We start from the raw sequence: 12809 nt of genomic DNA, 5'->3' as shown, positions 1-12809 counted from the left end.
ATTACTGAAGGGGTTGACAAGTGATGTGGGAGGTATAATAATAATAACTAAGTTAACTTTAATCAAGCAAAACATTAACTTCATCAACATTTTTAACATAAAAAATTTTATGGATATCTATTTATTTTACAAAATAAATAGACATATGAGGATCTCAAAATAGTTCTCTAATTTAAAGAATACAATATTTTTGTTGGTTCATAGAATAGCAAACAATGTTAGTTCATGGCTTTCTTATTGCATGAATGCAATAAGAAAGTGTAGTTTTCTTATTGCATGAATGCAATAAGAAAACTACACTTGATGCAAAATGTAAGAATATTTTTCAACTCCCCCCACTGCACCATCAGTTATAAATGTAGATTTTTTTTTAATATAGATCAAAATAACATTTGTAATTCTTAAAAAATGAATATTGCATTAATGTACTCAATCCACAAATAATAAAGAATTTGAGCTGTCAGTGGTCCCGAAGGAACATAAGAGTATATGTTACTGCACAAATGGATTTGTACATCGCAACTATTAACATTTACACAAGTGAGTTTATAAGTATCGTGTGAGCCCTGAGAGAAATTTTTCTGAATTTTTTTTGAAATTTCCACAAATAGTAAAAATTAAAACTTTGTACATAAATGCTTTTAAATATTAATTTGTTCTTATTTTATTGCCAAAGAGAAATCATTTCAAAAATCAAATTAGAATTTAAAAAACTAGAAAAATATTGTAAAAATTTGCAAAAGAATTTGAAAATATTGTTAAGAAAAAAAAACATTAAACAACTCATTACTTCTTTTTTCATGTAACACTATCTTCTGTATCCATTTATGTATCACTTAGTTCAATTTTTTCTGAATTTAAATTCCAAATAATTTTGGCTTTTATAAGCCAAAATCATAAAAAAATGCCTCAACGGGTGCAACTCTTCCTCCTACGATTTTAAAATCAAGTTTTGTGCCACATCTATTATAAACTGTGTCCACAATTACTCAGAAACAGATATGAGGTGGTAGCACTTACTGAAAGATTTGTTATGATCTTGGAAAATACATATATATGTTCATACTCCTCAAGGCCCACATACATAAAAAGTATACAGGGTGTCTCAAAAATATGTGGCATAACTTCAGAAATGAGTTCCTCATATATAGACAATAAAAATATTTTATATCAACACAGTTCCGGAAATACTTGGTACCCGAGTTATTAGCTGGAATGTCTTATCTCTCGCAGGTGATTTCCTTCATCACAAGGTAATGACAGAATCTGGTGTTTTTCCTTTCCAACCATGTACTCAAATCAGGAGCAAGCAGATATGCACTTTATGTACGGTTTGGCGGATGGCAATGCTCTGGAGGCTCATCATTTGTACCACGAAAGGTTCCCAGAACGAAGATGTCCAGACAGAAAAACGTTTGAAGGTATCCATCCCGCCTTTGTGAACATGGGACCTTTACACCTCGTGCTGCTGACAGAGGACGACCAAGATCTATGACTCCTGAAGTAGAGGAGGAGATTTTGGATGGTGTGCATGCCACTCCTGGAATCAGTACATGCAGAATAGCAATGCAACTGGCTGTTCAACGTTCGGCTATTTGGAAAGTGTTGCAAGAACACCAACTGTATCCTTACCATCTGCAATGGGTACAGGCCTTGTCACCAGCAGATTACCCTGCGCGAGTAATGTTCTGCCAGTAGTTCTTGCAGAAGTGTGGTACAACTCCTCACTTTCCTGCCTTAGTGATATTCACAGATGAAGCTGTTTGTTATTTGGAGCATTAGCAACTAAGGCCATATTGCTCCGGGATATGCGGTGGTCATTCCCTGACCTTTCCGCACCCTCCATATTTGGTGGTGACGGGCTCGAACCCCGGTCTAATCAAGAAGCGTGTGCTACGCACTGCTGCTCCTTCCCACCTGGCTACGGAGGCGCCTCACAGATGAAGCACAGTTCACACGAGACAGAATCCAAAACTTTCACAATCAGCATGTATTGGCTGAGGAAAACAGACATGCAATTGTGGCAGGTTGTGAGACAATATGAAACATGCCAGGAATTTGGCATCGTCTTCGCGAGTCCATGAGACATTGATGTGAGGCCTGTATTCAGGCAGAAGGTGGACATTTTGAACAATTACTATAAGGTGATGTGAACAGTTAAGTGTCATAGACAGACCTTCAAAACTCGGAAACCAAGCATTTCTGGAACTATGTTGATATAAAATATTTTTATTGTCTACATACGAGGAACTCATTCCTGAAGTTATCCGTGTATTTTTGAGACACCCTGTATACATCTATTCATGATCAGGTTAATAAGTTGCCATCTGAACCTAGATTTTAACTTCTGATCCCTGAAGAGTTGTCTCAGAGTGTACACACATACGGAGTGTATAAAAAAAAAAAAAAAAAAAAGTAAGAAATCTCCAAATATTTCAATGATCACAAGAATGTTGATGAGAGAGAGAGAGAGGCAAAAAGAAAGAAAGAGAAGATATTTCTACATTTTTATGAATCATGAAATATTATTTCACCCAAAATATGTACTGTAGCAAACTGTCATATATGATCAAGCTTCAAAGCTGTAACTTAATAAACATGAACAGTAAAAGAAACTGTTCCATCAGAACCTAGATTTTAACTTCTGACCCCTGAAGAGCTGTCTCAGGTGTACACACATATACATGTGTATAAAAAAAAAGAAAGCTCCAAATATTTCAATGAGCACAAGAATGTTGACGAGAGAGAGAGATTTACATTTTTACAAATAAAATTATAATATTATGATAATGGTAATGTTATAGCTCACCTCAAATGCTAGTTGTTCTTTAATACTTTTTCTTCTTTTGGTAAGCCATGGTTTAGGGCTTGAAGATGCTGGTTTAGGTGAAGCTTTCTCTGCTCCAACAGATGTTTTAGTAACATCCTCCTTATTACGTTCTAAGGCAATAGCTTCTTTCTTGGCTGTAAAAGTCATTCTTCCAAATGGACTTTGCGGTCTCACTGGACTATCTGTTCTAAATCTTGAAAGTGGACTCTGATTTCTGATAAGAGGGCTTTCGGCTCTTTTGATCACTGAACTCTGTGCATTTAATTTTTCCTTGGTCTGTTTATTATCTTTCTTGGTGCTACTTTTTTCAGTTCCTGGAATATCTGCTTGTATAGAATTATTTTCTTTTGAGGAACCTGGAATAACTGGACTACTAATAGTTACAGAAGAAGTATTATCTTTTGTTTTGCTGACTACTATGGATTTTTCATTTGCAGATAACTGAGTTTTATTCTGCTTTTTTGAAGTGGTTTCTGTAATTTCAGTATCAGATCTGAGTTCATTACGTCTAGCCTCTTTCAAGGTTTCCTGCTTATTTGAATTTCTGCTATTTTCAGGTTTTTTGTGTATAACTTCAGTGGATTCTTGTGCACTACTGCTTCTACTATTATTACTGCTACTACTGCTCTCAGTATCCTCTTGTAACAATGCCGAAAGTTCTCTTGAGCTGCTGGTGCTACTACTACCACCACTACCCAAACTATCAGTACTTTCTTGTCTTATGTATGGTTTTGGACTGGAATTAATTATAAGTTCTTGTGAACCGCTGGTGTTGCTTTTATTGCTTCCCATACTGTCAGTGCTCCCTTGCCTAATATATGGCTTTGGACTGGAATTAAATGAAAGTTCTCGTGTGCTACCCTTGCTGCTACTTATACTATCACTGCTTTCTTGCCTTGCATATGGTTTTGAATTCAAACTGCTTGTCAGCTCTTTAGTACTACTGCTGCTAACACTATCAGTACTATCTTGCCTCATATACGGCTTTGGACTTGAATTAGATAAGCTTCCAGTAAATTTTTTTAGCTGCACCGATTGTTGCAATTTTTTCGTATCTAACTGGCTATCTGGAGGATCTTTAACTGGTCTTATATCATTGTCATAGTGTGTATTTATTTTATTACTGCTGATAGGCTGAGAAGGATGTTGTGTAGTAGGGTGAATTTCACTGGAAATATGTCCTGTTTGTTCCTTTAAAGAGGATGATGTATGCTCATTTGATAATTTCACAGCTTCTACTGAATCCTCAGATCCTCCTTCAGTGGAAGTGTGAGGCTGAACTGGGCTCTCCACTTTAAATTTTAAATCTGGATTTTGGATTTCTGTTTTGGTTAGAGTTTCAACTCTTTTTGACACTGGGCATTGGGCCGTTGTTTTCAGTGAACTTTCAACTATTTTTGAAATTGGACTTTTGGTTCTAGTTCCATCTGGACTTTTACCACTTTTTGAAATTGGACTTTGGGTTCCTGTTTCGGCTGGACTTTCAACTCTTTTTAAAAGGGAACTTTGGATTCCTATTTCAGCTGGACTTTCAACCCTTTTTAAAACTGGACTCTGAGTTCCTGTTTTAACTGGACTTTCAGCCCTTTTTAAATTTTGACTTTGGGTTCCTGTTTCAAATGGGCTTTCAACTCTTTTTGAAATAGGTCTTTGGGTTGCTGTTTCGGCTGGACTTTCAATCCTTTTTGAAACTGGACTTTGGGTTCTTATTTCAAATGGGCTTTCAACTCTTTTTGAAATGGGTCTTTGGGTTGCTGTTTCGGCTGGACTTTCAACCCTTTTTGAAACTGGACTTTGGGTTCCAGTTTTAACTGGACTTTCAACTCTTTTTGAAACTGCACCTTGCATTCCTGTTTTTATTGGACTGCCAACCCTTTCTGAAGCTGCACCTTGCATTCCTGTTTTTACTGGACTTTCAACCCTTTCTGCAACTGGGCTTCGAATTCCTGTTTCAACTGGACTTTCAACTCTTTTTAAAACTGCACTTTGCCTTTCTGCTTTGATTGGACTCTCAACTCTTTTTGAAGTGATACTTTGGGTTCCTATCTTAACTGGACTTTCAACCCTTTTTAAAACTGAACTTTGCATTTCGGTTTTGATTGGACTTTCAACTCTTTTTGAAACTGGACTTTCCACTCTTTTTAAAACTTCTTCTGTTTTGGCTGAACTTTCAACAGTTTCTAACATAAGGCTTTCAGTTCCTATTTTAAGTGCATTTTTAACTTTTCCAACTTCTGAACTTTGTACTAAATCTTTTTCCGTTATAGTCTGGTTTGTATCTTTCATGGAAATTTCTATAGATTTATGAAATGATATTTCTTTGGCTCTTATGTTTCCTGCAATTTGACTTTTGCTTGGTTGAACTGAATCTTTCACATCTACTTGTTTTATTTCGGGAATCTTATCAGATTTTTTATTATATTTTCCTTCTATTTCAATATCTTGAAACTTCTGATTTTCAAGTATGTTTTTGAGTTCAACAGATGCTTCTTCTTCTTCTTCCTCCTCCTCTTCTTCCTCCTCCTCTTCTTCTTCTTCCTCCTCCTCTTCTTCTTCTTCCTCCTCCTCCTCTTCTTCTTCTTCTTTAGGAAGAATAGCTACTGCTCCCCCTAAATTTTCTTTGATTGCAAACCTGGTTTGGATAGAGTTTTTAATTAATGACATAGATTTTGCTTCTGCAGATGCCATGGTCTTTTGATTCTCACTATCAAATTTTGCATATTCCAATTCTTTTGATTGTAATAAACTAGATGTATGTTCTGTTTTTTCTTGTGATTTTACTAGTTCCAGCTGCTGTTTTTTTGACACATGATCAACTGACTTTACTGTATTCGAAAGAGGCAATGCAACAGCCACTTCTGCTTCTTTCTCTGCTGTATCCAAAGATCTTTGACTCCTGGGTGTCTTAAATGTTTTTAATTCCTCCTCAGTTTTATGTAGCCCACCTATATTGGACAGTGAACTTTCAGAGCTGTGCCTTTCCTTTTCTGAATTTTCTGTTTTAAATTCGTCTGAGTTTAACCCAACAAGATTCTGATTTATTTTAGGATTTTCTTCTTCCTTCTGTTCTTCAGGAACAACAGCGGTGGATGAACCAACTCCTAATTTATTAATAACACAGTCTTTCATAGCTGTAAATGTTTTTTTTATTATATCAACAGGGCTCTCTTTCTTAGGAAATTCTTCTACAACTGTGGATTTTTTGATTGCTTCTTGTGCTTCTGCATTAATTTCACTGCCTGCCCAGTAGTGTCCACTGTTTAGCTTTTCATCATTCTGTTGTTCATTTTGTTGTTCTTCCCCATAATTTAAAAATTCATAATCATTTTCAGTAGATTCAAATTTTTTTCTAGTTTTGATTTTTCCTTCCTTTCTGAGTGCAGCAAGTTTACTTAGAAATCCTGTTGATTTTCTTCTTTGTTTGTGATTCATTTCAGATATATCTTTACTTAAGTCTTCTGATGATGTATACTGAACAGAAATAGATACATCTTCTTGATCATCTGAAGTTAACTGAGAATCATATGCAGTTTGGCTGTCAGTTTGTTCACTTGCAACAGATGCTACTTGAATCTTATCTTGTGATGAGGCCCTTCCCATTGGAAATATTCTGGAACCATCTTCTTTTAAGTTGTGTTCCTCAGCTGTCTTTACAGAAATATCATAATTATGCAAATCATTGTGTATCTCTTCTTTATATTCTTCAAATGAATCCTGAGTTTCATCACCATCATTCCAGGGAATGTTATCATCATCCCATGCTTCCTGGTCATCATACTGCAAATCACTTCTATCATCTGTTAAAGGCGTTTGAAATCCCTGTATGTCATCTTTACCATCACTGTAATCTGGACTCTCAAAACCTACCTCACTTTCATTGAGATTCTTATCTAAATTTTGTAATTTGTAAAACTGAGATCGAGGAACTGCTCCCTCCTGATTTTCTACACCTTCTCCGGGTCCCCAGATGCGCATAAGAAAGGGTTTGAGTGTAGCTTTTGTCAGCTCAGCATAAGCCATTTCTACATCACCTCGATTAGTAGTAAGAGCTGCCACAATTTCCTTACGGGAAAAGCTGCCTCGAGCACTCAGTTCCAAAAACTGAAATCATAAAAAGCATAAATAGCATTTCAAATACTAAAAAACATAAAAATTTGCTTTTTCTTTTAAGTTCTGATAATTATGAAGAGAACTACTTGCACTATGAGGTGCTAATCAAAAGTTAATATAACATCACATAACAATACTAACAATAACAGTAAGAAATTTTTTGGTTGGTAGTGATAAAGTACATTTCACAGTAATTTGCCTTATCATGATGCCCTCTGTTGCATGTAAAACTGTTTAATGAAAATGAGTACATGTTCTGTGATTTTTTGAAACAAGCAATAGAACAAAGAATTTGCATTAAGTTTTGTTACAAGCCTGAAAAAATTGCTACAGAAACATAACATGTTATAAGCAGCCTGTGGGGCGACTCCGTAGCCAGGTGGGAAGGAGCAGCAGTGCATAGCACACGCTTCTTGATTAGACCGGGGTTCGAACCCGTCACCATCAAATACGGAGGATGCGGAAAGGTCAGGGAATGACCACCGCATATCCCGGAGCAATATGGCCTTAGTTGCTAATGCTCCTAAAAACCAAACAACACACAACAGCCTGTGGTGGAGAAGATGCTTCATCAAAAGCTTAAACATTCAGATGGTTTTAAAGACTTTCTCTACTAATTTGTTCCTTATAACAGATGAACAAAAGGAAAATTGACTCTGTATGTAATCTTTACTAAGTTATCTGTGTTATCTTTACCAAGTTTAAGATGATACAGATTTCTTGTTAAGATTAATACAGGTGAAGAAATGTGGGTTTATAAGTATAATCCAGAAACAAAATAGCAGTTGTCCCAATGGAAATCACTATGTAATTACTACATCCAAATAAGGCCAGACAGGTTCAAATATATGTGTGAAGAGCATGTTGCTCATTTTTTTTAACTGCTACATGGCTGTGGATCATAAATTCATTCCCAAGGCAAAACTGTCAGCCAGCTAGCATTAGCATTAGTAGAGGCATATGATGCAAGAAAGCAAGCTTATAAAGCATCAGTCAAAAAAAAAAAAAAAATCTTCCTATTTCACCCATCTTGAATTTATTTAAGCTGTCAACTTCTACAAAGATGTGCTATGCCATCTGTGGGAAAACTTCCTGAGACATAACATTAAAATGGAGATTGGTCAGTTCATCACGATAATATGCCTGTACACAGTGACCTGTAAGTCCACAATCTAGACAAAAACAAAATGCCATGCTTCCTCCACCACTCCCTGGACTTCTTGTTTCAAAATGGAATTAAAGATCAAAGAAAACAGATTTAATGATGACTTAGAGAATCAGCAAATACTACAGAAGATACCTGATGGTGTTACAAAAAAACAATTTCAAAACATGATTAAAATTATAGAATTCTGGGCCTGGTGTATTAAGTCCCAAAGAGAATACTTTAAAGGTAACATTATGCAGATTTTGATAACTTAAATTAATTTTTGTTTTTAAATACATTTTTGTAACTTTTGAGTAGCACCTTGTATTTTATATCAGTCAACCAAGATTAAAACTTCTGCAGCAATAGAAAACATTTTGGGAAGAATATTACTTGATAAAGAGTAAGAGTTGCAAGTTATAACAGGTTGTTTGGAACAGAAAGAGAATTACAACAGTGAAATACAGTAGAAAATCCACAAAAATGTCCAAAAAAATTAACAGCAAAATGTTCATTGATGTTATTATCTCTTTTTTTATTGGTCATTATCCACATATGCTAGAAAGATTTTGATTTTGTTTAAGTAATCAAATTAAACACACCAAAATAACCTAACATTACTGAAGGAGAAAGTTATCATTATATAGTATTATTAACTGAATGACTTCAAACAGTATAAATTTAAAGTCATTCAGTTAACAATACTATATAATGATAACTTTCTCCTTCAGTAATGTTAGGTTATTTTGGTGTGTTTAATTTGATTACTTAAACAAAATCAAAATCTTTCTAGCACATATACGGTGTTTTTAAAAAATATTATTTATAATTTCTTGGAAAGAAGCCATCAAAGTGACAGACTGCGCAACCATTTCACCAAAAGAATTCTAAGCATGCAGCTGAAGATAGAAGAATACCACAATGCTCAATAATTGGTCAAAAGAGTGCCATATCACAAATAGCCAACTGTTCCACACAATGTCACATACCAGCTAAAGGAAAAACTTCAGACAGGTCTACCTACCCTACCTCCTGTCTGAAACCCTTGTAGACTCACAGATACTGGCAGAAGAGACAATGGATGTAGCATTCAGTACAGCTGATTCTGATTCTAACTGCTGTTTTGAATGTGACCAACAATGGTAAATTCTCTGTTAGGAACTCCACTCCCTCAGGTTGTGGTGGATAGTGGTAAACTAAACACAAACAAGGATGTCAGTGGCACAGAAATAAATGATGATATCTGGTTTTTGCATCATTTCCTTGGCATGTATCTTACACAGGGTACATATTGGTGCATGCACCTTGTTAATATCTGGCAACTTAATATCTGTCCCACTGCATTTACTTCTACTCTTTCTAAAGTAATGGAGAAATAAATTAAGCACCAACTCTTAAACTACCTAGAAACCTTCCATCTGATCAATGATCGCCAGTATAGATTCTGTCAATGTCGATCCACAGGTGATATTCTGGCTTATGTTGCCCATCTATGGACAAATTCAATGAAAAAGGTTTGGTGAAGCTCAAGAAGTTGCTCTTGACGTTTCAAAAGCCCTTGATCATGTTTGGCATAAAGGTCTTCTAAATAAGCTTCCATCTTATGGTTTGCCAACTGTTTTTTGTAACTGGGTATCCAGTTTTCTCTCTGACTGCTCACTGCAGGTGATGGTAGATGGCTCTCTCTAACTTCTCCATTAATGCAGGTGTTCTGCAAGGTTTAGTTCTTTCTTTCACTCTTTTCCTCTTTTATATTAATCACCTTCTTTCATTGACCGGAAACCCTGTCCATAGTTTTGCTGATGATAGCACATTGTATTCCACCTTCCAGTTTGAGACACCTTGCCTGCACAAAGAGCTTCAAATTCTCAAATATCCACTACCAATTCCTTAAATGCTAATCTCCAGGTAACTCTCCAGTGGAGCAAAGATAACACTTAATTGATTTCAATCCTTCTAAAACTCAGTCCTGTCTTATATCTCACAAAAAGGATTCTTCTGTTATTATGCTTATCTTCGATGACACTCTTATTTCTAGGTGAGATCATATATCTATTGGGGGATTATCCTGCCTTCTAAGCTCTCCTGGCATAAGCACATTACAAATGTTGCTTCCTCTGCATCTAAAAAACTGGGTTTTTTCTGTTGCTCTCACTGTTACTTTTCTTCCAAACAGCCGTTCATTCTGAACCAATTGTAAATCTGTGCTACCATGGAATACTGTTCCCACATATGGGGTGTGCCACCAAAACCTGTCTCAGGCTTCTAGATTCTATTTAAAAGAAGGCAGTTAGGCTAACTAATGACTCATCTCTAACAAACTCTCTTCACTCTCTGTCTCGTAGATGTTCTGTTTCTTCTGCATGCCTTTCCCATAGATACTTCCATGGGCACTGTTCTTCTAAATTGGCTTCCATAATTCCCTAAAATTTTAACAGCTAAAGTAAAGAAAGCCAACACGAGAACGACGAGAAATGTCAGATAACTTACATGGAAAATTAGTTTCCTGACACCGGACTCTAGCACTGCTCACTTGGTAAACAGACGGTAGGTGTTATTGGTCTGGAGCCGAAATCGAGAAGGATATATTGATTGACAGGTAGGTGTGGCAAACGACGAAATGATTGGTGGTGGGCATGACAGATAACATGCTGCTGTGTAGTCATTGGTTGGCATTATAATGTGTATTTATGAGTAAAGAACGGTGCATAATAGTTTTGTGATGAACGGTAAACGGGTAATAGTAGCGATGAATCTTTTTGTAAGGAAATAAAACGTTGGTTGATTTTTTGATGAAAACTAAATTAATAAAAGTTTCATTCTGTTCATTACTCATAAATACACATTATAATGCCAGATTTTTGGAGTTCATGAGTGTTTTTACTATACTGTTGATTTAGGTTTGGTTATGAAAAAAGGAAAAGGTTTCTTTATTTTTTGTTATATTTCGTAACCTGACCTTAAAAATAAAAGACAGTAATAAAAAAATTAATATTTTGTTAATAGGTTACTCCCTCCATTTCGGGAGGGGGTTCAAGCTCCCATAGGATTCAAGTGGAGGTAACCTGACCTTTTTTTCACCAATAGGGTATATTATTGAACAAGAAAATAAAAATACAGTCATAAAAAAATTTACTTTTTTATGAATGTATTTCTAAATATGACTGATTCTAAAGAAAAAGGTTAGGTTACCCCCTCCACTTCGGGAGGGTGTCAAGCTCCCATGGGATTCAAGTGGAGGTAACCTGACCTTTTTTCGCTATTATGGAATGCGTTCATTAGGGCAAGTTACCATTAGTGCTTCTGAGTGCTACTAAACCGATGTTATCGTGTGTTGTGTTGTGTTCACGCGCCAATCAGCACATTGTTTGCCATGCCTACCTGTCAATCAATATATCGTTCTCGACTTTGCTCCAAACCGATAACACCTACCATCTGTTTACTGAGCGAGCAAACTAATTTTCCGCATAAGTTACCCGACGTTTCTCGTCGTTCTCGTGTTGGCTTTCTTTACCTTTGCCATTTTAACTTAGTAAAATAAATGGATATACACATATAATTTGGATATTTGACTTCCTATTGTAAACATACTATCAGTGACTATATGCTCCATCAATAGCACATGAAAATAATGTAGGGAAGTGTGGGGACTGTAGAGATAAAAAAAGGTGAGAAAGCTTATAACAGAAGTAAGGTAGTGAGGAAAGAAACAATAGAAACCATAGATATATCAGTGAAACAATGACAAACAGGAAATTGAAAATTTGATGGGCTTGTCATTTTGACTGGCACTTACGCTAGCACAACAGAAAACAACAACCATAATGTAACTAATCACAGCACTCCAAATTTGAAAAACTTGTTTTCTTCCATTTAGAAATTTTCTAAAACTGACAGAAAATTTTCTGAATGGTAAATTTAAGTCTTGAAAATATTACACTATGTTCCCACAATATCTACAGGAGTATTTACCTTTCTCTGTCTGGTCTCAACACATTCTGTCACAGATGCCCAGATATTACCTTTATGGAGACGTAGTGCATCTCTTGCTTCATCATCACATACGATTCCAATATCATTTTCCACTTTGTCATGCCCATAATTAGTAGCTAGAGTAATTACTGTTTCAATCATAGGTTTCCAATTTTCTTGTAGCCAGTCAACTGGGTTCTGCTTATTACAGTTGTTTAATGCAACCTGGATATCATCAGCTGTGAATCCTAATTGTTCTGCTTCCTACATTTCACATAATCAATGAAAATTAGGTTTAGATATTCAGTAAAATATAAAATTAATGAAATACTTTTGTATGAAAATGTTATATTTAAATATTTAATATATTATATTTGAATATTTTGCATTTATTTGATTAAAATTAACTGAGTTAACTAAAAATAGATTTTAAAATATTTTAGGGAAATTCCCTAAAAATTCAGTGGATATTACATTACATTACATATATCATTACAAGGTTTAACAATTAAGCTCAGCTGGGACTGAGTTTACTAGATACATGTCAAAGCACATTGGATCATGAAGAAATGAATCATGGCAGTTGATTTATATGACTGTTCTCTACAAGGTCATTTGCAAATCATAAGTCATATCAGTAGAGCCATTATGTTGCTCAAGGCAATGTCATTGTGTTAAGTAATGAAAAAAAAAGGGCAAATATATTTTGTTACAAATGAGAGAAAATACAAATGAAACTTATCAATTGGT

General features: G+C 35.4%; 1 protein-coding gene across 4 annotated transcripts in view; it reads right to left on the bottom strand.

Moving 5' to 3' along the window:
- Positions 1-12809, bottom strand: part of LUBEL (Linear Ubiquitin E3 ligase) — a 215769-nt gene that overhangs the window by 58863 nt on the left and 144097 nt on the right. For all 4 annotated transcript variants that reach the window (XM_090377589.1, XM_090377590.1, XM_090377588.1 and 1 more), the window contains 2 exons: positions 12060-12323; positions 2810-6931 (listed from right to left, as the gene is read on the bottom strand). In XM_090377589.1, the coding sequence (XP_090233715.1) occupies positions 2810-6931; positions 12060-12323 (4386 nt within the window). The remainder of the gene's footprint in view (positions 1-2809; positions 6932-12059; positions 12324-12809) is intronic.

This window comes from Mastigoproctus giganteus, chromosome 7 (assembly GCF_048544385.1).
Source record: "Mastigoproctus giganteus isolate SK-2022 chromosome 7, ASM4854438v1, whole genome shotgun sequence".
Taxonomy (NCBI): Eukaryota; Metazoa; Arthropoda; class Arachnida; order Uropygi; family Thelyphonidae; genus Mastigoproctus; species Mastigoproctus giganteus.
The sequence above is the reverse complement of the archived record's forward strand: the minus strand, read 5'-3'. Positions and strand labels throughout refer to the sequence as shown.